The sequence below is a fragment of the Scyliorhinus torazame genome, chromosome 9 (assembly GCF_047496885.1).
Source record: "Scyliorhinus torazame isolate Kashiwa2021f chromosome 9, sScyTor2.1, whole genome shotgun sequence".
NCBI lineage: Eukaryota > Metazoa > Chordata > Chondrichthyes > Carcharhiniformes > Scyliorhinidae > Scyliorhinus > Scyliorhinus torazame.
The window spans coordinates 59,417,974-59,442,805 of record NC_092715.1 but is presented as its reverse complement, the minus strand read 5'-3'; the positions used below and the strand labels follow the sequence as shown (position 1 = coordinate 59,442,805).

Sequence of the window (24,832 nt, the reverse complement as noted above, 5' to 3'; positions counted from 1 at the left end):
CAGCCCCAGGCTGTCGGGAAACCCTCGGGCTTCCGGCAAAATGGAGCATTCCGCTGGCAGAGAATCCAGCCCTGTGTGTGTACTCACTCTCACACACACACACACACATAGGCGCACACACACACACACGTGGCACAGACACACACACACGTGGCACAGACACACACACACACTCACGTGGCACAGGCACACACACACACACACGTGGCACACACACACACACATGGCACAGACACACACACACGTGGCACAGACACACACACTCACGTGGCACAGACACACACGCACACACACGTGGCACAGACACACACATGTGGCACAGGCACACACACACACACACGTGGCACAGACACACACACACGTGGCACAGGCACACACACACACACGTGGCACAGGCACACACACACACTCACGTGGCACAGACACACACACGTGGCACAGGCACACACACACACATGGCACACGCACACACACACACGTGGCACCACACACACACACACACACGTGGCACCACACACACACACACACATGGCACACGCACACACACACACGTGGCACCACACACACACACATGCACACATAAACTCACCGGGCTCGATTCTTCGATTTTGAGGCGATGTCCAGAGGAAGTGTCTAGTTTTACGACAAGAAATTCGGCGAGGTCCCAGCACCGATCCTCCGACCGGTGAGGGGCTAGCAGCCGCACCATGTAAAACGCATGGTCTTCCCGATATAAACGCCTGGAGAATTTCCGGGTCCGTGGCCGCGCATGCGCACGGCGATGACCTGCAACGGTTGCACCGTACAACATGGCGCCGGCCGAATGCGGACCCGACCTACCAGATAGTGTCCTCCTGGGTCACCCCCCACCAGACCCCCCAGCCCTCGCCGAAGCCCCCCCCCCCCCCCCCCCCCCCCCCCCGGACAGCAGCTTGACTCCTCGCCCCCGACTGTGGCGTCGCTGGACACAGTCCGCAGCAGCCATGCCGGTTTCACAAAAGCTGAGAGCACATGGGTCCACGTGAGCAATCGTATTTAATTACGGAGGCTGCCATTGAAGACTGTCACCGTCTGTAATAATAAATGGAGTTTCCAGCTAGGTAATGGAGAGCACTGCCTGTGGTTGTCAAGGTCATTGTGGCCCTTAACCTTTATGCCACAAGGGGCGGCAAGAATTGGATACTCTAAAAGAATTTTAAGAAGCACCAGGATGCACTCAAAAGACAAGGATGGGAACATGTCAAACATAAAGAAAGGGATGAACCCACAAAGTCTATTCATGGGAGAGAAAGAAAGGATCGAGGGCGGTATAACAATGAGGAGAGGGAGAAAAGGTTCAAATCTAGACCCAGATAAGAGAACCATCCATTGCACATTCGACAGAACCAGGTGCTGAGAGTCAAACTGACAGTGCACCAGATACTGCAACTCTGACCGAAAACTCAGAACAATACTTTTCACTGTACCTCGGTACACGTGACAAGAAATCAAATCCAATCCAAACTAACTGTGTCAAAGCAAAGAAGTCCAAAGAGAGCACAGTAGCACACGTGGGGTCCCAGGTTAGATTCCCTGCCGGGTCACTGTCTGTGTGGAGTCTGCACGTTCTCCCCATGTCTGTGTGGGGTTCCTCCGGGTGCTCCGGTTTCCTCCCACAGCCCAAAGACGTGCAGGTTAGGTGGATTGGCCATGCTAAATTGCCCTTAGTGTCCAAAAAAGGTTAGGAGGGGTTATGAGGATAGGGTGGAAGTGAGGTCTTAAGTGGGTCGGTGCAGACTCGATGGGCCGAATGGTCTCCTTCTGCACTTTATGTTCTATGTTCTATTACTGATCTTCCAATTCTGACAAAAACGCACGCAGGGAGTCATCAAACTCTATGAATCTATGAAGTCAGAGACTCCAGGGGAGTTGGAGTCAGTAAATATAAATGTGAAATGTACGTGGCCACATGAAGATATAAGAGGGACATGACTAAGAGAAAGCTCAAGGCTTAGACTGAGTAGACTGAGGGTTTGCGTATCTGTAAATAGTCATGTTCATCCAGTAAACCAGTTACTGCTGAGACATACATATGTCTCTGTAATCATTCCTTACCAGTCACAACCAACGTACAACACTTGTTACTACCAGCCAGCTGGCCTGGCTGGTTCTGTGCCACTGATAAAGGCACGATGTGGAGATGCCGGCATTGGACTGGGCACTGGGACTGGACACAGCAAACTACCCAGTCTTCAGAACAGTGACCATGACACCACACAACCCTGTCATGGTAATCTCTGCAAGACGTGCCAGATCATCGACATGGATACCACTATTACACGTGAGAACACCACCCACCAGGTACGCGGTACATACTCGTGCGACTCGGCCAACGTTGTCTACCTCATACGCTGCAGGAAAGGATGTCCCGAAGCGTGGTACATTGGAGAGACCATGCAGACGCTGCGACAACGAATGAACGGACATCGCGCAACAATCACCAGGCAGGAATGTTCCCTTCCAGTCGGGGAACACTTCAGCAGTCAAGGGCATTCAGCCTCTGATCTCCGGGTAAGCGTTCTCCAAGGCGGCCTTCAGGACCCGCGACAACGCAGAATCGCCGAGCAGAAACTTATAGCCAAGTTCCGCACACATGAGTGCGGCCTCAACCGGGACCTGGGATTCATGTCACATTACATTCATTCCCCACCATCTGGCCTGCGAAATCCTAGCAACTGTCCTGGCTTGAGACAATTCACACCTCTTTAACCTGGGGTTACCCCATCACTGGATCTGTAAAGATTTAATCACCTGCTAATGCTCGCATTCCGAGCATTGTTTGGCATCTTTGAATTTGTCTATATATGTGTTTCTGGAACAGACCTCTTCATTCACCTGAGGAAGGAGCAGCGCTCCGAAAGCTAGTGACATCGAAACAAACCTGTTGGACTTTAACCTGGTGTTGTAAGACTTCATAAAGGCACTGGCAGAGGTATTGTTGAACCATCCTGACAACAGGCAGTAGGCACCTCGCCCATTGAACGAAGGCCACTCTCCTGTGCCCATCTGTGCCGGTGTAGAATTATTACCTGATTCTTTCAATTTTACCCAACAGCTAATAGTTTTTACTTAATGGGATAAGATTGCTATGGAAACTGGAATTCATTAGGAGTTTAAAGGTTAGGCAGGCTGTGATTTCTGCGTACATTACAAGGGTGAGTTAATGCATATGGACTGCTGATGGAGAACCTTGCTCACAATTTGAAAAATTAGTTCAATTTGTTTGTGTGTAAATTAATTTTATTACAAATCTCACAAGGGGGAAGCTAAACATGTATGTTTTGAACTCCACAGTGACGTTTAAATCAGCAACCAGGAAATACTTTTTTCTGACAAGGAGCAGGCACTCAGGACTAATCCCAGGGATTATAATCCCAGGATTACAGGAGCTCTCTGATGCCTGGCAATGGTGATGTTAGTGCTCTGATCATAATGTGTCCATTATTATCAAGTGCGAAAGAAGTAGCTGGGTGTCGAGGGTTAGGGTGCTGTGATCTGTGCTCACCTTATCCCTGAGTGAGTGAGACAAAGCAGTGAGACCCAGATCACATTTGTCAAAGGGCTGGGTGGGATCAGAATGGCTGGGGTGAGAGCAGTACCACACAATGCCTGGGGACAACACAAGACGTGTTCCGTTCAGCTCAATTCTGTGCAATTCCTTTGACGAGCACAGGAGCTGAGTATCTTGTCAGGCAATTGGAATTTCATACATGCAGTTGGGAAGTAGCCAATCTCCCAGCCCCCCGTGCGCACTGTTTAAATAAGAGCAGAGAAAGCTGATGCCCAAACATAAAGTGGACATGGATGAACCCGTGGCCCTGGCCATTCATTCCTGACTGTTTTGCAGTTGTGCTTTCTTTCTTTAAGTTGGACATATATGTAAATTGCTACTTTTGTGGGGGCTATCCCAGCTTTTTTGAAGTTATTTGTTCTCTCTCATTTGTGTATATCTCTAATAGTGTGATGCGGGAGACCAGTGGTCCCTAATTGATCTATGGAAAAGTGAAGGAAATCATAGAATCCCTACAGTGCAGAAGGAGGCCATTCAGCCCATTGAGTCTGCACCGACCCTCTGAAAGAGCACCCTACCTGGGTCCAAACCCCCACCCTTTCGCCATAACCCCACCTCGGGGCAACTAAACATAGCCAATCCACCTAACCTGCACATCTTTGGACTGTATAGCAGGACATTTGTGAAAAAAATCATTAATAGATATCAGCATTGTTTTGACTGCACACTTAGCTACCTCCTCAACAATTTTCAGAAAATAACGCTTGTGTCAGAATCTCCTAAGGTCTCAACCGCTGGGTTTTCCTGGTGAGCCATCCTTTCAACTGGTCACCATCCGCCCTGTCTTGTCTTTTGTAGATTTTTCAAACTTGTTTGTGGATCACTTGCTAAGAGCACCTGGTGGTTCACTGTGCAACCTCCTAGCCTTCTTGCTGTTTGTCGGTAGATTCCAGAGACCACTCCCTGTATAGGAAAAGCTCAGTCACTCAGTCGTCCAACATCCATACTTGTCTCAGACTCCCATAATGTGTGTTTTTCATAATTGGAGCCTTGGAGTTTCAGCTCAGTAAGGCTGGGTGAATTACCCTTTTATCTTATACAGGTTAAGTGCCTCATTTCCTGCTTGTTAAATTAGGCTGCTTACTAGTGTGTAATCTGATTGGGTGCCTCAATTTACAGCTGGCAGTAAATTCAGCTGCAATTCATTTTAACAGGGTGACGCTCTACGTAGGCAGTAATCAGGAGTAATTACTGCTGGAAAATGTCTGCAGGGTCTGAATGCCTGAAAGTTAGAAACAGATTCCGAATGTTGTTCCTTATTTTTAATAGGTCATAAATAATGAAATGAGACATGAATGGTAATTCGCCAATTACGATTTCCAGATGATAGGTCGGGATTGGAACCATATGAAATGACAGTGCAAAATGCTACAAGGCTGTAGCTCAGGCAGGCTGTTCAGATAGATTAAAGCATGTTAGCAAAGCTCAAATGGTTGATTAACACCACCCGAAACCTGAGATCAGGCCCAATGTTCATAATTCAACTCAGGCACTGACAATGTCAGGCTGGACTGCACTTTCAATGGATTTAAAAAGTGTGCTTTATGTTGTTGGTGTGGCACCAAAGTGTATTTATTTTATTTTACTGAGTTGAAGTGGCACCATGTTGTTGCAGTAAGTACAAAAGGGTGAATTTTGCAGCCCCCCTCCTACTGGTACATTTGAAGGCGGGGAGCACGTAAAATAAGCACGTGGCCAGCCCACCACCTTCCCACCCACACCTAACATATTTCCCCCATATTACAGGAGACACAGATACGTCAGGCAACCCACCTGCCCTTAGGTCTACTGGGCCCCTTCAGTGAACAATTATCTGCCGCTGAAGGGGCTTAGCTTTCATTGCAAGGGCTGCTGGTGGGCAGGGAAGGGGAGGTTACCTCTTTTGGGAGCCCTCCGTGTCCATTGGGGGCATACCTCCCATGTTTATACCCCCTGTTTGCTTCCCTGCCCATCCCTGTCCCCACTCCCATCGCCACCTCTCGCCCTGCCTGCCCAATCCCGGACTTACCTGAGTTCCAGGGTTGGATTAGCCACCCCCCGATACCAAAATTGCGTTCAGCGATGGGGCGGAGAATCCTGTTATAACCTGCCTGCTTACCATTGCCTCCGTCTCGTTAGAACGTCCTGTGCAACAATTGAGAAGATGCGTTTGTCTTTTAGTACACATGGCCTCCCCGGGGTGCTGGTCACGGATAACGGCACTCCATTCACCAGTGAGGAGTTTGCGAGGTTCATGAAGATGAACGGCATACGCCATATCCGCACTGTCCCTTACCACCCCGGCTTCAAATGGGTTGGCGGAGCGCGCAGTGCAGACATTCAAACGAGGCCTAAAGAAGCAGTCCTTCCGGGTCAGTGGACACGAGACTGGCTCGCTTTTTGTTTTCGTATAGGACCACCCCCCCATGCGGTGACTGGGGTAGCTCCCGCAGAACTCCTAATGGGCGGGAGACTTCGCACCCGCCTTACTATGGTTTTCCCCGGACATTGGCGCAAAAGTACGCCGCACACAAGAACGGCAGGGACAGGGGGCGTCATTCTCCGACCCCCCCAGAGGGTCGGAGAATGGCCGTTGGCCGCCGTGAATCCCGCCCCCGCCGGTTGCCGAAGTCTCCGAAGGGAGGAAAGTCGGCGGGGCGTTAATGTCGCCGCTGCCGTCGGAGAATGTCACGGGTCTGCGCAAGGCAGCCGATTTTTGGCCTGCCGATATTCTCCCTTCCGGATGGGCCGAAGTCCCGTCGACGTGATGACCGTTCACGTCGATGTAAATTAAACCTCCTTTTCATCGGCGTGACCCTGTGCTCCAGGTTCACGCCGACCAGCGTGGAGGTGAGTGACGTCCTGGGGGGTTGGCTCTGGGCAGGCGATGGCGTGGCCGCAGTCTGAATGCGTGAGGAGAGGTGTGTCTCGGGTTGTGTGTGTGTGTGTGTGCGGCGGGGGGGGGGGGGGTGGTTAGAGTAGGCTGGACTCCGGGGGAGTGCCGGGAGGGGGTCCGTGCCAGGGTGGAGGTTGGTGGGGGGGTCCGTGCCGGGGTGGAGGTTGGGGGGGGGGCCGGCCCGTGCCGGGGTGTAGGTTGGGGGGGGGGGGGGGTCCGTGCCGGGGTGGAGGTTGGGGGGGGTCCGTGCCAGGGTGGAGGTTGGGGAGGGGTCCGTGCTGGGGTGGAGGTTGGGGGGGGGGGTCCGTGCTGGGGTGGAGGTTGTGGGGGGGGGTCCGTGCCGGGGTGGAGGTTGGGGGGGGGTCCGTGCCGGGGAGGGGGATGGGGGGTCCGTACCGGGGTGGAGGTTGGGGGGGGGTCCGTGCCGGGGAGGAGGATGGGGGGTCCGTGCCGGGGTGGAGGTTGGGGGGGGGGGTCCGTGCCGGGGTGGAGGTTGGGGGGGGGTCCGTGCCGGGGTGGAGGTTGGGGGGGGGTCCGTGCCGGGGTGGAGGTTGGGGGGGGGGTCCGTGCCGGGGTGGAGGTTGGGGGGGGGGTCCGTGCCGGGGAGGGGGATGCGAGGGCAAGTGAGTTGGTCCACCTGGCCAGGTGCCAGCCTCCAACAGTTGGACCCATGCGGTCCATGCCACCTGGCTGGGGGGAGGAGGGGATATGGGCAATGATGACATGTCGTCATTCCCCTCCCCCCCACCAGGCCGTCATGTTTTCCGATCATCCAGCGATGTTGGCCGCCGTGGCGGCAGCCGCTCATGTCTATGTTGCCCTGGATGAGGAGGAGGAGCGTGCCAGAGAGGCGGCGCAGTCTGCCGCAGAGGGACAGGCGGCAGCCGCCCAGGCTGGAGGGACACCTGACCGACAGGACGAGGAGGGGGAGGAGGACGTCGCGGCCCCACGGCAACGGAGGCACCCGAGGGCGCCCCGTGTGTACCGGCCCCGGCAGTCATACCAGGACCTCGCGGACCAGGAATGCAGGAGGAGACTCCGGATGAAGCGGGAAACCGTGGCACACATCTGCCACCTGCTGGCACACCTGTCACCGCGTGGCACTGGCGGGGGACACCCTCTCCCCGTGTCCGTCAAGGTTACGGTAGCCCTGAACTTTTATGCAACGGGGTCATTCCAGGCACCGAGTGGGGACCTGTCCGGCATATCGCAGACATCGGTGCATCGGTGCATCCGGGCAGTGACAGATGCCCTATATGCCATGGCGCACCGCTACATCCGCTTCCCCGTGGACCGGGCCAGCCAAGATGCCCGGGCCGTGGGCTTCTCTGCCGTGGCCGGGTTCCCCATGGTCCAGGGCGCGATCGATGGGATGCACGTCGCCGTGCGGCCACCTGCAGATAACAGGGCCGTGTTCACCAATAGGAAGGGGACCTATTTGATGAACATACAGGTGGTCTGCGACCACCGCATGATGATCCTGCACGTCTGCGCCCGTTACCCAGGCAGTGTACACAACTCATACGTGTTGTCGCGGTCATCCATCCCCGGCATGTACGAGGGACGCCATCCCCGGCTGAGGGGCTGGTTGCTGGGCGACAGGGGCTACCCATTGCGATCGTGGCTGATGACGCCTATACGGAGGCCACGCAATGAGGCGGAGAACCGCTACAATGATGCCCATGTAGCGACAAGGGGAGTGATAGAGAGGTGCTTTGGCGTGCTGAAGATGTGTTTCCGGTGCCTGGACCTCTCTGGGGGCGCCCTCCAGTATCGGTCAGGTAGGGTCGGCCGCATCATTGTGGTGTGCTGCGTCCTGCACAACATAGCCCAGCAGAGGGGCGATGTGCCGCAGGCAGAGGAGGGCGGACTGGAGGAGCAGCAGGAAGAGGCGCAGTCCTCCCCAGATGAGGGGGATGGGGGTAATGGTCAGGGCAGACGGGGTAGACACAGGCGGGTGGCTGTCCACCGTTACCGGCTGGCCCAGCGGGCACGGGACAGACTGATAGCCGCCCGCTTCACTGACTAGATGGGCGTGGGAATCGGGTAGTATGGCCACAGACCGCACACCATGGGAACAGCCGACCACCCACACCCCCCACTCATCCACCCACCCAGCACCCTCACCCCCCTCCCCAACCCCACCCACCCCACCCGCATGCACACCACCACCCCCCCCATTGCCGATCCACCTGCGGCACAACGGGCCGGGCTCACACAGTTGCGGGTGGACGCGTGTCTATCGCAGGCCATGGAGGATGATGACAACCCGCCCTGCGGTGAGCTCCTGGCTCTACATCGTTGGACTATGTCTGACCCATGGCCACAGTACCACCATCCACCCGGACCATCCCTGCATGCGGCTGTGACACTGCAGCGCACGGTCCCGTCCTCTGCCCGGGGGGATGTTGATGGTGGCCCAGGGGGAATGGGGCAGACTCACCTGGGGCTGAGGTAAGACCACCCCTCACACACACACTTGCGCTCAACGTACATGACACCCCCGCACGCTTTGGGCAGAGCACAAAGGCAGCTTCTGTAGGTGTAACATTGACTTTAATAACCAAAGGAGTTCATGCACGTGCCCTAGCCCCTAAAACTCATCTGTGCCCTGCACCCGTGCCAACTTACTCAGTGTCTAATTGTTTGGCCTTACGGGCCCTTTGACTACGTCTACGTGGTTCCCCAGACGGTACAGCAGAACTGGAGGTGGACTCCTGTGATTCCTGCCCTCTGACACTGGATCCCTTTGGCGGCCGTTTCCTGGGGCGTCCTGGCCTAGATGGGCCAGGCTGCGGCCCCGGCGACTGGGATGGCGAGCTGCCAGCCTGTCCTGCCCGTTGCCCACCCGATGCACCTGGGACGGAAGGGGGGGAGTCCGAGGTGTCGCGGTGTACCGGGACCTCTCCTACAGGGGGAGCCGGGACGGACCACACCACCTCCTCCTCCCTCGGGGTGCCCGATGGCCCCCAGGCCTCTACATGGGTGGGGGATGCGAACGGACTGGCCATCCGACGCTCCCCCGACATCTGGCGCTGCCAGTCCTGGAGGCCCGTGCTGGTATCGACAGGGGTCTGCAGGTTTGCAGCCATGGAGCCCAGGGGGTTGGCAAACCCTGTCTGTGACAGTGCGACGCCGGCTCGCACATGGCCACTGGCGCCGATGCCCTCAGCGATGGCCTGCAGAGACTGGGCCATGGCCTGCAGAGACTGGGCTATGGCGTTGAGTGCCTCTGCCATCTGGCGCTGGCACTGGCTCATGGCCTCCTGTGAGAGGGCAGCCATTTCCTGGGCCACAGATGCCGCCTGCATGGAAAGCCCCAGTCCTCACAAACCGTTCCCCATGTCTGACACCGTCGGACCCATTGCCTCCACCGCGGACGCCACCCGTGCGGTGTCAGCTTGGGTGGCACGCATGACCGGCACCACTCCCAGCTCCTGGACGCGGGTGGACTCCTCCACCTGCGACTGCAGCCGCCGCAAGCCGCCCGTCACCCTCTTCGCTCGTCTCCGGGTCGGTGGTTGCATCGGACCTATGTGTGGGTGTGGTAACTGCAGGAACCCGGGATCCATCTGGGCGGCAGATGTTCACTTGGGCTGGGCTGCCCTCCGACCGCCCGGCCCCTCTGCTGCTCCTACCTCCACCTGCTGTACCGGGACGGCTGTGTTCGCACCAGTGAGTGTACCAGACGCCTCATCACTAAAGTGCCCAACCGAGGTGAGTGTTTCTGCGGTGGAGGGTGTTGGTGACAGCAGTGGCGTTGTGTCGTGCTCTTCGTCCCACTCTGAGTCCATGGCACTTTGGGGTGGAGGTTCGTCTCCACCCATCCACTCTGAGTCACTGTCCGGTATTTCGTCTTCCTGGGTAGTGCTGTCCCGGGTTGGGGTGTCCTGGGCAGTGCTGTCCCGGGTAGTGGTGTCCTGGGTAGTGGTGTCCTGGGTAGTGGTGTCCTGGGTAGTGGTGTCCTGGGTAGTGGTGTCCTGGCTCGGATGTGACGGGGGCCTGTGGCTGCCCCCCTTGTCGCTGGGTGGTCGCTCCCGCACGTGACGGGGGTGTCGTCTCCCTGTTGCTCCAGGTCTCTCCGTCTCCCGTGGCCTCCGAGGGGCATCCTGCGGGCGTCGCATGCTGGAGGGTGCGGGTCTGTCCGTCTCCCGTGGTGTGCGAGGGGCATCCTGCGGGCGTCGCATGCTGGAGGGTCTGGTTCTCTCCGTCTCCCGTGGCCTCCGAGGGGCATCCTGCGGGCGGTCTGCATCTGCGGGGATGGGTGCTTGGACGTTTGGTCCTGCGATACACAATGAAGCATGCATGGTTAGACATCAGGCAGTGATCAGGTGATATGGGGGAGGGGGATATAGGGGAGGGGGGATATGGGGGCGGGTTGTCGGTGGCTCACTTGCTACTATGCCCCCGACCGCTGCATCAGCAACCTCCCGGTCCTCAGGTCCGCCAGCCAGTTCCAGGGCCCTTTCCTCGTGTTCGGTCAGTGGCCTCTCATCAGCGGGGCCTCCTCCAGTTCTCACATTCTCCCTATTGTTGTGTGCGCGCTTATCCTGTGGGGGGGGGGGGGGGGGCAGGGTAAAAGGCAACACTGTTAGGCAGGTATATGAATGCACGCCATCGGTTGCGCGTGCATTGCAGAGGTTAAGGTTAGGGCTGGATTCACTTGGGGATATGGGGGAGGGGGGATATGGGGGAGGGGGGATATGGAGGATATGGGGGAGAGAGGGATATGGGGGAGGGGGGATATGGGGGAGGGGAGATATGGGGGAAGGGGGGATATGGGGGATATGGGGAGGGGGGATATGGGAGGGGGAATATGGGGGAGGGGGGATATGGGGGAGGGGGATATGGGGGGGGATATGGGGGAGGGGGGATATGGGGGATATGGGGGAGGGGGGATATGGGGGAGGGGGGATATGGGGAGGCTCACCCTGCCTGCTCTGACGAGGTCGTTCACCTTCTTGTGGCACTGGGTGCCTGTCCGTGGTGTCAGGGCCGCAGCGGTGATGGCCTCTGCCACTTCCCTCCACAGACGCCGGCTGTGGCTTGGGGCAACTCTGCGGCCGTGCCCGGGATACAGGGCGTCCCTCCTCTGCTCCACCGCGTCCAGGAGCGCCTCCACATCCCGTGACTCGAACCTCGGGGCTGAGCGGCGGCCAGACATCCAGTCGGGTGTTACGGTCAGGTGTTCCGGTTGGGTGGGGGGGAGCAGCGCGGCCTTATGAGCCGTCACGCCGTGCGGCGCGTATGACGCTGCACGGCGTGAACCACTGCGCAAGCGCGGATCCTGTTACGTCGCTGCTAGCCCATTTCGGGCCGGAGACTTTCGACCCATTTTTCCGACGTGACGCAAGTCAGATTTGCGCCGTTTTTGGCGCCGATTGGCGGACTTTCTGCCGATAACGGAGAATTTCGCCCAGGGTTTTTCTCGGCATCGGCCGATTCGGCAGTTTGCGCCCGGTGACCCAGTGTTCGTTCGCAATTTTGCTGGTGGTGCCCAGTGGGTCCCTGGCGTAATCTTTCGCCAAACGGGCCCTATATCTTACCAGGTGCAAGCCCAGGGTCATCTCCAGCGCAAACATGTAGACCACGTTTGGTCCAGAAGACTATTCCTTCCAAAGATTCCCCGCCCCTGGAGCTCATTTCTACAGCCGCAGAGACCAGAGACAATGGAAAGTAGTCCTCACAATCTTCCTCTGGTGCCTCACTCAAAGCCTGCGCAGGTCGTTACAGAACCGCGTGGAGATAGAGACGCCGAGATGACAGAGGCAGCAGGCTCTGACTCCGAGATGGAGACACAGGACGCATCAGAAGGGGAATCCTCGGGCCCACGGGCCGTAGCTGTACAACCGTTACGCCGTTCATCACGGAAGCGCCGGTCTCCGTCACGTTACACGCCGCCCGATCTAGCGCCTCGTGCAAAACGAGTCCGACACCCTCCTTCGCCAGGGTCTTCGGTGGATTCCTTGGACTTTGAGGGGGAGGGATGTTATAACCTGCCTGCTTACCATGGGCTGGGGACTATTGACAATCCCACAATCCTGTGGGAGTATGAGCTTCCCCAATAAGGGGGGCGGAGAAATCATTAGCAGACTCCCTGTATAAATAAAGCTGGCCAGTTTGGAACCAGCAGGAAGGAGTAAGCAGCAAGTGAGGTTGCTGGTGCTGTTGTCTCTATATGTTATTGTAAATAAATGTTATTTCTTTGTATCCTTGAAACTCGTGCTGGATTCTTCGTGGCCCTCACAAAAATCCGTTTTGGCGCCGAAATCGGCAGCGGCACCGGTTTTTAAATTCTCCCCCCCCGAAAATCAGCATACCCGTGGAGTACGCTGCGCCGAGTATCCACCGCCTCAGGCCATTGCCTGAGGCATGCCCCGCGATGCTCCGTTGCCACCAACCGAATTCCTGACGGCGTGGGACTTGTGGTCTCACCGTCCGGGATCCTCGCGTGGCGGCTGCGGACTCAGTCCGGGGCCGCTACAGTCGGGGGGAGGGCCGATCGGAGGGCGGGGGGTGGGGGGTCTTCATTTGGGGCCGGGGGCAATGTGGGCGGGCGGTCCCGGGCAAGGGAGCAGCCGAAGTGGGGCACCATTTTGCTCATCCAGGTCCACGGGCTGAGTGCCATGGAGCACATGCGACCTCTGACCCGGAAGTGCTGGGGGCCGTATCGGCAGGTAGAGCTGCAAGCTCTATGCCGGCCCCCTGCTAGCCCCCAGCAAAATGGGGAATCCGTGGCCTTTTGATGCCAGTTTACCTGGCACAAAAGAGCACAATTTTCCAGACAGCGTGGGGACTTATTCCCAAAACAGAGAATCCAGCCCCCGCCGAATATCCGGATTCACGCCAGCCCCCGGCGATTCTCCGACCCCCCGCCGGGTCGGAGAATCTCGCCCCAGGTTCCCGATGGCATCGTCCACCCCTGGTTGCTGCCGGCGGGAACTCTGCGGGAACGCTTGGGGGGAAGGCGCGGTCTGTGGGGAAGGGAGGAGGGCTCCTTCACCGGGGTGGCCTCCGATGGGGTCTGGCCCGCGATCGGGGGCCACCGATCGGCGGGCCGGCCTCTTCCCCCCAGGGGCCTATCTCCTTCTGTGCGTGGCCCCAGAACACCGCCGCCATGTTGGTGAGGAGCCGGCGTGCGTAAGACGTTCCCCGCGCATGCGCAGGATGGCGCGGCCCAACTGCGCATGCACGGGTTGGCGCGACGCCCATTTGGCGCCGCGTAAGGACGCTGGAGCGGCGTGAACCACTCCAGCGCCGTGCTAGCCCCCTGTGGGGGCCAGAATAGGTCGTGCCCGGCCCCGTTCGCGCCGTCTTGAAACGCGATGGCGTTCACGACGGCGCGAACACTTTGCTTCCATATCGGAGAATTGCCCCCCATGTCTTTTGGGACTTGTGGGAGGAAACTGGAGCACCCGGAGGAAACCCACGGTCCAATTTCAACCAATATCTTGGGGGTGCATCAGGTTACTGCTGGCGATGCCCGTTTTGTGCAGGAAATCAGTGCGAGACTCTCCCCCCCCTCCCTATGTGCCAGGGTAAAAGAAAGAGAGAGAGGCTGGAGAGATATGTGGGTGGAAATGTTACAGTGACTCACCCTTCTGATTGTTCTCTGGCTACATCCAAACAGGATCCACAGCTTGTGTATGAAGAACCATAAGGATAATAACATGCATTTTGGAAGGGAAAGCTTAAAAGAACATACCATTTTTCTTAAGCAACACATTTGAGTTATTTTCTCACAAACTGTCCTTTTGATATATGAGCAATACCAGTTGTCATTTTATGGCAAAATGGCCAGTACAACATTGCACTTTAGTTGTTACCACCAGGTGGTGTCATTGCTTCACTTTCCTGTAGCACTCACTGGGAAGAATGATATGACCATAAACAACTCATACTCCATAATTGCCCCCAGACCTCAAACTCCTGTTCATTTCCAGTCTAGTTCTTTGATAGGGAACATTTAGTGGACATCCATTGAAAAAAGTTACATCAATGAAACGTAATAATGGACTAGCTGTCAGGAAGAGAATAGTTTGGCCAATGTATATTCCTACAAAGGGGATAGGTAGGACAAACAAATCTGGAACTCACTGAATAACAAAAAGAGATAGAGATGAAGATGAAGAAGAAAAAGTGTGCTTATGACAGATATTTGGTGGATAATATCACTTAGAATCAGGTTGAATGTGAGAAGGTCCAGAGTGGAATTGAAAAAGTAAATGAGAATTAAAGAGAGAGTATGAGAAGAGACTGGGAGTTAACATAAAAGGGAATCCAAAAGTCTTCTTTAGGTATGTAACTAGTAAAAGGGTGGTAAAAGGAGGAGTACGGACCACAAATAAGATTTACACATGGAGGCTGGGGGCATGGCCGAGGTATAGAACCACAGAATCTACAGTGCAGAAGGAGGCCATTTGGTCCATCGAGCCTGCAACGGCCCTTGGAAAGGGCACCTACTTAAGCCCACACCTCCACCCTATCCCCGTAACTCAGCAACCCCACCTAACTTTTAATGGACACTAAGGGCAATTTATCATGGCCAATCCACCTAACCTGCACATCTTTGGACTTTGGGAGGAAACCGGAGCACCCGGAGGAAATCCACGCAAGCACGGGGAGAACGTGCCGACTCCGCACAGACAGTGACCCAAGCCAGGAATCGAACCTGGGACCCTGGCGCTGTAAAGCAACAGTGCTAACCACTGTGCTACCGTGCCGCCCAATATTAAATGAATATTTTGTATCGGTCTTCACCAGAACACTTTAAAGGTTTAAAATTATGAGGAGGAAGTATTGGAAAGGCTGCCAACACTTATGTTGATGAAGCACCAGGTCAGGCTGAAATGCATCCAAGCATCATTTTTGGGCCAGCTTGGCAGTGCCAACTGGGCACCCTGGCACTGTCAGGGTGGCACCCAGGTGGCACTGCCAGGCTGGCCCAAAAATGATGCAGAGCTCCTTTTCAGGGTCATTTTCGGCGCTGCCAACCCGGGAACACCCAACTAAATGCGGCAGACATGGGTCTCTGTTTTATTTCTGTTAAATCGCGCCCCTTATTTTAATTGTGCACACTACTTTGGAATAAAGTGCATAACTGGGCCTCTCCTCTCGACGAGTTAAAACACAAAGGCTCAGACCTTGCAGTAATATTGCCGATGAAACTGCCAATGTTTCCCTCCATCACTTGTCTTCTCTCGATCACTGATGATGGTTCATTCAGTGACTTCGGTTCTGCTGTCTGGAATCTCCCCGCTGAGTTACCTTCACTTTATCACCTCCCTCCTCACTATCACAAACCTACTCAAAACTATTTTTGGCCAAAGTGCCTTCTCCACTCAATTCCACCCCCCCTTTCTTAATTTCTCCATGCCCACCCCTCCCTCAACCCCAACTTGGCATTCACTGTGTTGTCTTCAGCATGACGACACTTTGAGTTCTCATCCTGCAAATGTGAAGATGCAGGTTTCTGTGGCTGTCATGAAATGAAATGGAAATTGCTTATTGTCATGAGTAGGCTTCAATTAAGTTACTGTGAAAAGCCCCTAGTTGCCACATTCCAGCGCCTGTTCAAGGAGACTGGTATGGGAATTGAACCGTGCTGCTGGCCTGCTTTAAAAGCCAGCGATTTAGCCCAGTGTGCTAAACCAGCCCCATGACTCTAGGGTCAACAAAGCGCTTCTTTTATCCACTGTGATGATCACTAGACCAATTTAATATGTGGTATCATACAGCGCAGAAGGAGGCCATTCAGCCCAGCTTGCCTGTGTCAGTGCAATTGGCACGACTGAACCCCCTCCCCCCCACCTTGCTCTTTCCTTGTAGCCCTACAAATGTGTTTGATTTTACAATTCCTATTGTATCATACCATAAACATATTGAGGAGATGAGCCATCACTTGAAAATATATCTTTCCAGACTTTATTGAAAATCCACTTTTTTTTTTAACCTTTGCAGGATGGTGTTCAGGAGATGAAACTTGTTCTTGGAGGGCCTATCTCTAAAGTAGCAGCACTGCAGGATTGCATGTTACAGCAAAGTGATTCTGCTGGAATTACAGGTAAGCTGGCAAACAGAATGACATTTACAAGCAACGGGGAGGACCTGCCATCCAGGAAACGTAGAAACACAGCCCATTGAGTCCGTGCTGGCTGAGAGCTAAACACTCTAATGCCACCCTCCGGCTCTTGGTCCCTAACCCTGTAGATGACAGAATCTCAAGTGTTTTTTTAAAGTGATGAGTGTATCTGTCTCGCAGGCAGTGAATTCCCGTCTTCACTGCCATCTGGGCGAAAGAATTGCTCAACTGCCCTCTAATCCTTCTCCCACTAACTTGAGATCCACCACCCATGGCTCTAGATGTCCGCTGACAGATCTCTCCTTCCTATCCATTCTATCCACGTCCCTCATAGTTTTATGACACCTCAATTAAATCTCTCTTCAGTATCCTCTGCTCCAAAAGAAACAATCCCAGCCCATTCAACCTTCCCACATAGCTAACTTTCTCCAGTCCTGGAGCCATCCTCATAAATTTCCTCGTAACCCTCCCTAGTTGTGGTGAATTATAATCCCGGCACCTTTTCAGGACAATTCCAGATCAGGAGTATCCCTCAGATGATTCCTCAAACTTATGGATGTCCACTAAGTGTTCCCTATCAAAGAACTAGACTGTAAATGAACAGGAGTTTGAGGTCTGGGGGCAATTATGGAGTATTAGTTTCTGTCAGTCAGGAGTCTGCGTTTTTAAGATTATAACACAGTTCCCGGTTGTAAAATTTTAGTTGAGAGTGGGCTAAAATTATCAATATAAATTCATTTGATCAAATCCTACTTTGTATTCTTTGTATACTTTGTAATCCTACTGTGTGCTTCATCCGATGCCGGTGCATATGTAGTTACATTGTATACCTTGTGTTGCCCTATTATGTCTTTTCTTTTCTTCCCTTTTCTTCCCATGTACTTAAAGATCTGTTGAGCTGCTCGCAGAAAAATGCTTTTCACTGTACCTCGGTACACGTGACAATAAACAAATCCAATCCAATCCAATTCTCTTTCCTGAAAGTCTGCTACAGAATGTGCTGATGTGCAGTTTTTGATTGTGTGTCTTTCTCATTGGGGATTTTCCTATTTCTATAAAAGACCCTGGTCTGTGCATGCCAGGATGTATCGTTAGGCACTGCCCTTTAAAAAAGTTGAATCTTTAAAAATTCTTTTGAAATAAATTCTTTTGCTATTGTAACCCTTTATATTGGCCGTATTCTTTTACATGGCACCCTTCACATAGCCCTATCACATTATTTCTGTAAAGCAGTGACTAGAATTGGATGCAGTGCTCTAGCTGCAGACTAACTCGTGGTTTATACGGTTCTAGCATAATCTCCTTGCATTTAGTCCCTCTACCTTCAGAAATCTGTGCACTCTGAGATGTCTGTTTCCTTCTGCTTCTCATTTATTGTGTGTTCCCTTGCCTTGTTTGTACTCCCCAAATGCATGGTCTCACACTTCTCTGGATTGGATCTCATTTGCCATTTCCTTGCCCATCTGACCACACTGTTGGTATTGACACCTTTCTTCCTCATAACAACCACACAGCCAAAGTTATGGTCACCACACAACAGGAAGGATGTGATTGCATTGGAAGTTGCGGAGGAGATTCACCAGGATATTGCTTGGGCTGGAGCATTTCAGCTATCAAGAGAGACTGGATGGCCTGGGGTTGTTTGCCCTGGAGCAGATAAGGCTTCGGGGGGAACCTGATTGAGAAGTATAAAATTATGAGGGACATAGCTAGGACGGACAGGAAGGTACGTTCTCCCTTAGTGAAGGGGTCAATAACCAGGGGACATTTAAGGTAAGGGGCAGGAGGTTCAGAGAGGGTGTGAGGGGAAAACCTTTTCACCCAGAGGGTGGTGGGAATCTGGAACTCACTGCCTGCAAGGGTAGTAGAAGCGTGAACCCTCACAACATTTAAGAAACATTTAGATATAGAAAAACTACTTCTAAAGCCTGACTCACAGAAGCAAAAGTTAGCCAGGCGCCCAGGAATCCTCACAAACACAGGGAGAATGTGCAAACTCCACACGGACAATGACCTGGGGCCGGGATCGAACCTGGGACCTCGGCGCTGTGAGGCACAGGGCTAACCCACTGCGCCACCGTGCTGCCCGCCTACAGCTTGATAACTTGATTGGTAGTGGTGCTACCAAGTCAGTCTTGATGATGGACATTAAAATAAAATCCCAAACCAGTGTACACTCTGTGCCCATGCTACCCTCAGTGCTTCTTCCAATTGGTGTTCAGCATGGAGGATGTGATTCAGCAGCTGAGGGAAGGTATTAGGTGGTAATTAGCCCCTTTGAGTCTGTTCGGTCATTCAAGGGGATATAGTGGTATTGTCACTGGACTAGTAATACCGAAACCCTGGGAAATGCTCTGGGGACCTGGGTTCGAATCCCATCAGGGCAGATGGTGGAATTTGAACTCAATAAAAATCTGGCACTAAAAGTCTAATGATGACCGTGAAATGAGTGGCGATTGTCATAAAAACCCATCTGGATCACTAATGTTCTTTAGGGAAAGAGATCCGTCGTCCTTACCTGGCCTGCCTACATGTGACTCCAGACCCACAGCAACATGATTGACTCTTAAATACCGTCACAGATGGGCAATGAATAAAGAAAAAAAATTAAGTAAAGGCTGTCTGTGTCCCAACTCCATTTAGCTACCTTTGTTTTATATCCCTCTATATGGTCAATGGAAGAGTCCTGGGGAAAATTGATGTACAGAGAGATCTGGGAGTTCAGGTCCATTGTACCCTGAAGGTGGCAACACAGGTCGATAGAGTGGTCAAGAAGGCATACAGCATGCTTGCCTTCATCGGACGGGGTATTGAGTACAAGAGTCGGCAGGTCATGTTACAGTTGTATAGGACTTTGGTTAGGCCACATTTGGAATACTTTGTGCAGTTCTGGTCGCCACACTATCAGAAGGATGTGGATGCTTTAGAGAGGGTGCAGAGGAGGTTCACCAGGATGTTGCCTGGTATGGAGGATGCTAGCTATGAAGAAAGGTTGAGTAGATTAAGATTGTTTTCGTTGGAAAGACGGAGGTTGAGGGGGGACCTGATTGAGGTCTACAAAATTATGAGAGGTATGGACAGGGTGGATAGCAACAAGCTTTTTCCAAGAGTGGAGGTGTCAATTACAAGGGGTCACGATTTCAAGGTGAGAGGGGGAAAGTTTAAGGGAGATGTACATGGAAAAATTTTTATGCAGAGGGTGGTGGATGCCTGGAACGCTTTGCCAGCGAAGGTGGTAGAGGCGGGCACGATAGCATCATTCAAGATGCATCTAGACAGATATATGAACGGGCGGGGAACAGAGGGAAGTAGATCCTTGGAAAATAGAAGACAGGTTGAGATAAAGGATCTGGATCGGTGCAGGCTGGGAGGGCCGAAGGGCCTGTTCCTGTGCTGTAATTTTCTTTGTTCTTTGTTCTTTATACCCTAACCTAAAGAAAAGTGACCATCACCTGTCTTGCACCTTCTTTATCCTCAAACCTCCCATAGAGCAACATTATTATTAAGATATTGTTAATGTATTATTGAGGAGAACATTTTTCCAGCAAAAATAGAACAAAGAGATTACCAATTTTTAAAAAAAGATATCATGTATGTGGATCCATTAACAGAATTGAGGGGTGAAGGTTCAGGTTTTGGCTCCTCATTCATATCTGCTACAAATACACGGCACAACAAAGAAAGAGGCTCCAGGAAATGGTGATGCAATTCAGTCGAACGCCACAGTAGGTGAACTTAGCTGCTCTGTTGTAATTTATCCGATGTTTCCATTCTGAGTTTGTTCCGGGGCTCTGTAAATGCCGGATTCAAAAAACTCCAAGGGCAGAATTTTCAAATCACATCAGAGGCGGTACCGAAGGCTGGACGGATGGAAAATAAAGATTGGACAGTGGTGTGCTGAGTCACTGACATGTTCCTGCCTCTGCCCATTTTTGTTGAGGCAGATTTGTGGAGGTGAAGGAGAAATTACTACCCGCCCACAAGCGGCATGTTATTTGATATTCTTTCATGGGATGTGAGCGCTGCTGACTAGGCCAGCATTGTTGCCTATCCTTAATTGCCCTTGAGAAGGTGGTGGTGAGCTCCTTTCTTGAACCTCTGCCGTCCCTGTGGTGTAGGTACACCCACAGTGCTGTTAGGGAGTTCCAGGATTTTGAACCTGCAACAGTGAAGGAACAGCGACATAGTTTCAAGTCAGGATGGTGTGTGTTTTGGTGGCACACTTGCCAGTGGTGGTGTTCCCATCTGCTTAATTGCATAGCAAGCATGTCCTGTAGCCATATCCTTCAAAATGATTGGCCATATCTGCCAGAATTGCATTCCAAAGTCAGGTGCAAAGCTGTGCAGTGTCAAAACTCCAAAATGCTCCTTACATCAGGGTCCCAAAATGAAAATTCAGCCCTTTGTTTCAACTAAAAACTAACATTGTTAGGAAAACAAAAGTAATTTTAAGAGAATTAGATTTCTATTGGTAAACATTAGAAAACGGTATAGTTTTAAGTGGGTTTAATTTAATGTTTCTGTGTCTGGAAGGATAAAACCTATAGTTAGATTCATGCATGGCGGCTGGTTAACTTCCAACTGTGTTTCTATTGTGCTTAGAGAGGGTTACGGCACAAAGAATAAATAAAGGCATAAGCCTGTGGGTCTTGCTTAGCAACTGGGGTCTTGTAGACAAACTTTAAGTTTTAGTTTAGCTAATTTGATTTCAGTTGAAGATAGGCAGTTTAAAGAGAAGGCAGCTCTCACAGCTCTGCTTGAAGCAGTTGTTGTGGAAGGCTAGAGAAGGAACATCTCTCTCAGCTTTTCTAAAAGAAAAGCCATACTGTAGAGTAATGCTTAAGAAAACAAATGCTGAGACCCGAAGAGCAGCTAGTTAAGGAAACTAGAGAAATGAAGAGAAGTTTCCAAGGAGTCTGAAGTTAAAGGTACTGGAACAGATCACTGTTAAATAAAGACAGACAGAGTTGAGAAGAAGGCGGAGGTGCCAGAAAGATATCTGAAGTGCTTTTCAGTATTGTGAGATTTTACTACAGCCTGTGGAACATGAGTTGAAACAACTATGGAAACTGGTGCCTGGATCTAAGATTTTGTGTAAAATCAGTTCAGACAAAGGAAATCTAAAAGGGGGTGATATAAAATCTTGGGCTGGATTCACTGTTAAAAGTAAAGTGGAATCTTTGTTTAAAAGTATCATTTGAAAAACCTGATCTGGATTTCGGAATGCAAACCACTCAGGAAAAGCATTATTATGAGAGAAGATTTTAATTTTTTTTGGAGTTTAGTTTGGAAACCCTCATGTGACAATCACCTAGGGGGCCAGGGATTCTGAGGAAACATACACAAACATTCAGGTGGGGGTTCAGAGTGGAGAATGGATTCGCGACAGTCATCCTGTGTGCGTAAAATGAACTTTGTGTTAATGAGACCATTGTAGATTAAGATGTACTTTCTAATCCGTGTTAATCCTAAAACTTGTGTGTAATTGTTAAACGAAGGGAGAATAAAGGGGTATTGCAACATAATCCAATTTCTTCATGTTTAATAAATATTTTTTCCTTGTTCAAACTAATTTATGGTCCTGTGCCTCTGTTCCTCCACGTTTTATGAAAATAAATAAAAGGTACAGGGCGGAATTCTCCGACCCTCCGTGCCGGAATCGCGCCCAGACATCCGGCTCGACGGCTTTTTCGCGATTCTCTGCAGACCCGCCAAAGGCAACGCAGCGCAGGTCGGGGGGCCATTGATAGCGGCCTCCGTGGGGATTCTCCGCGCCTGACGGGCCAAGTCCTGCCGACGTGGTTCACATGTGGTCCCACCCGCCGGGACCTCGGCGTTCTGGCTGCGGGGGCCGTCCTGGCGGGGGGACGGGGGGATCCGACTCCGGGGGGGGGGGGGGGGGGGGGGGTCCTCCATGGTGGCCAGACCTGCGATCGGGGGCTGCAGTTGCACCCACGGCCGGCCGCGTGGGTGTAACTGCAGGGCCCCGGCGGCAGCCGGAGCTGCGGGACGCACGCCGGGGCCCTGCTCGCCCCCTTGAAAACGGAGAACCGCCTCGGACCTTCGAGGAAAAAGTCCAGAGTGATTCTCGCCCGTTTTCCGGCGGGCATGGGAACTTAGTCCCCAGAAAGGAGAATCCTGCCCACTGTCTTTTGAGCTAGAATTCTATTCTGGGATCTTCCCGTTCAGTTATAAGATCAACTGGGGGCGCAAAAACATGTAGGCATTGGTCAGTTTCTTTTTTTAAAAACGAGGCTGGAATTGTACTTTGATTGGCTTGGTGGGAATTGGGTGCTGTGATGGAGGCGGCTGGAGATTTCTATGCAAGGCTGGCCTGCATCATCATCATCTTTGTGATCTCCATCAGTTTCTACCCCAAATAGGAATCCAAGATAACCAACTATCTTTATATAGGTGATACAGGAAAACATTTGGTTACGCAGATGACACAACTCAACAAGATACTTGAAGAAATGAAACAGCTTCTCAGACAACAGGTAACATAAATTTCCCACTCTGCAAGTTTTTTGTCCTTAAGATATGTCTTTCAGCAGCTTCGGGTCCATGTGTCTGTAAATGGCCAATGTAAGTGCTGGGTTGTGCCCACCACCAACCTCCACCGCTGACCCCGGCAGATTTAACAATGAGCTAGATTCCCTACTGTGACTGCCGTGGCATGTACCTGTGCAACTAGAGATGCATGTTGAGTCTTCACCTGCTGAGGAGGTTGTGAATATGATGGGCTGTATCTGATCTAAGGTTGTAAAGTGAAAGAACTGCCCTTTGCACGCAGACCATTTACAAATCTTTGAGTGTGTCCCTAGCTATAGTTTAGCTGCTTGATATGCCTACTCTCATTGATGAAGGAACCAGCTAATGGGAAGCTGATGGTATTGAAACCTCTGATGTTGGCAGTCCTCCAAATTGACCCTGCCCATGCCTCTACCACTTGCCCTGATAGGGGTGGGTGGAGATTCCACCCCCTTACAAGGCTCAAGGAATCCAAGACTCAACTGGCTCCCAGTCTAACCTACTGGTTCACTCCCCTGGGCTGACATTGACAGCGTAGCAGGATGGTGGCGGATTTTAATTTTAGGCATCTACATTAGGAAAGGTTTTGAGATCTTGGGCTGAATCACCCCCCGCGGAGGTGAGAAACAGGAGTCAGGGTTGTTTTCGGGTCCCGTGCCTGTCACCGGAGGGAAACTGCTTAAAGTCAAGATTTTAACGTGCATGGCCCCTTAATTGGAATGGAGAAAGCTTCTCTGTCTAACAAAGGGTGACAGAGAGGCTTTTGAGGCTGGAGGACTTTTCAACCACATTCTTAAAATGTCAATAGAAAATACTAAACAAAAAGCCAGGTCGCCACTGGGGAGGGGTGGGGAGTCCCTTTATAGGGCAGCCTTTGTATATACCTCCACCCAGGCCAATAATAAGGACCTTTAGGCCTGATAATTTTGTTGGCATCCTGCCGTTAAATACAATCTTCCAGACAGTTAAAGTGAAACCTCTGTAAACTGGAGGCCACTGGAAAATCCCAGTCGGCCTCCTTACTTTACTTTCACAAGGTTCTTAACAAATCTAATCGACTGCCTGACTGCTGGAACAGCTGGCCTTCCTGTGCCCCAGTCTATATCACCCAAGGCGTTGGCAATGGGGTCAGGAAGCTGTCACACTGGCCGGCCTTCTAATTCACCAACTCACCACCACTTTCTGAAGGGCAATTAGGGATGGGCAATGAATGGCGGCCTAACCAACATCCTGTACATGAACAAAAATAAATAAATAAAAAAATTCAGACATCTGTCCGCCTTTGTCTCGACCCCTCTGGGGCTCGAACATTCAGCCCCTTACATTAGGACAGCTGTGTGCCTCACAAAGCAGAGGCCCAGAGTGCAACCACATGGGAACACACCCTTCATTCCCTCTTTGAATCTGGTAGATGCTCTTTTTTTGTGACTACCCAGGTCTTGACCCTTTTACACAAAGGATAGAAGCTGATGGAGAGAGAAGCAGCCAGCTTGGCGTGCAGAACTAAGTTATTAGGAAGCAGATTGAATCATGGCTTTCAAAAGAGAATTGGAATGCACCCGAAGAGAAAAACATTTTGCAGGGATATGGGGAAACAGTGGGGGTAATGGCAACAGGTGAGTTGCTCTTGCAGAGAGCCAGCATGGATAGCTGAATGACCTGTTTCAGTGCTGTAACCATTCTATTAGTGTTCAATAACAGGAAGGATCCAATCAAGATTATACACATGCTGCTG

At 52.2% G+C, this 24,832-nt stretch overlaps 1 protein-coding gene across 1 annotated transcript in view; it reads left to right on the top strand.

The window, feature by feature from the left end:
• The window catches only part of LOC140429232 (thrombospondin-4-like), a 162,999-nt gene that overhangs the window by 44,906 nt on the left and 93,261 nt on the right, over nucleotides 1–24,832 (top strand). The window contains exons 4-5 of the mRNA XM_072515983.1: nucleotides 16,446–16,548; nucleotides 22,981–23,063. Of these exons, the coding sequence (XP_072372084.1) occupies nucleotides 16,446–16,548; nucleotides 22,981–23,063 (186 nt within the window). The remainder of the gene's footprint in view (nucleotides 1–16,445; nucleotides 16,549–22,980; nucleotides 23,064–24,832) is intronic.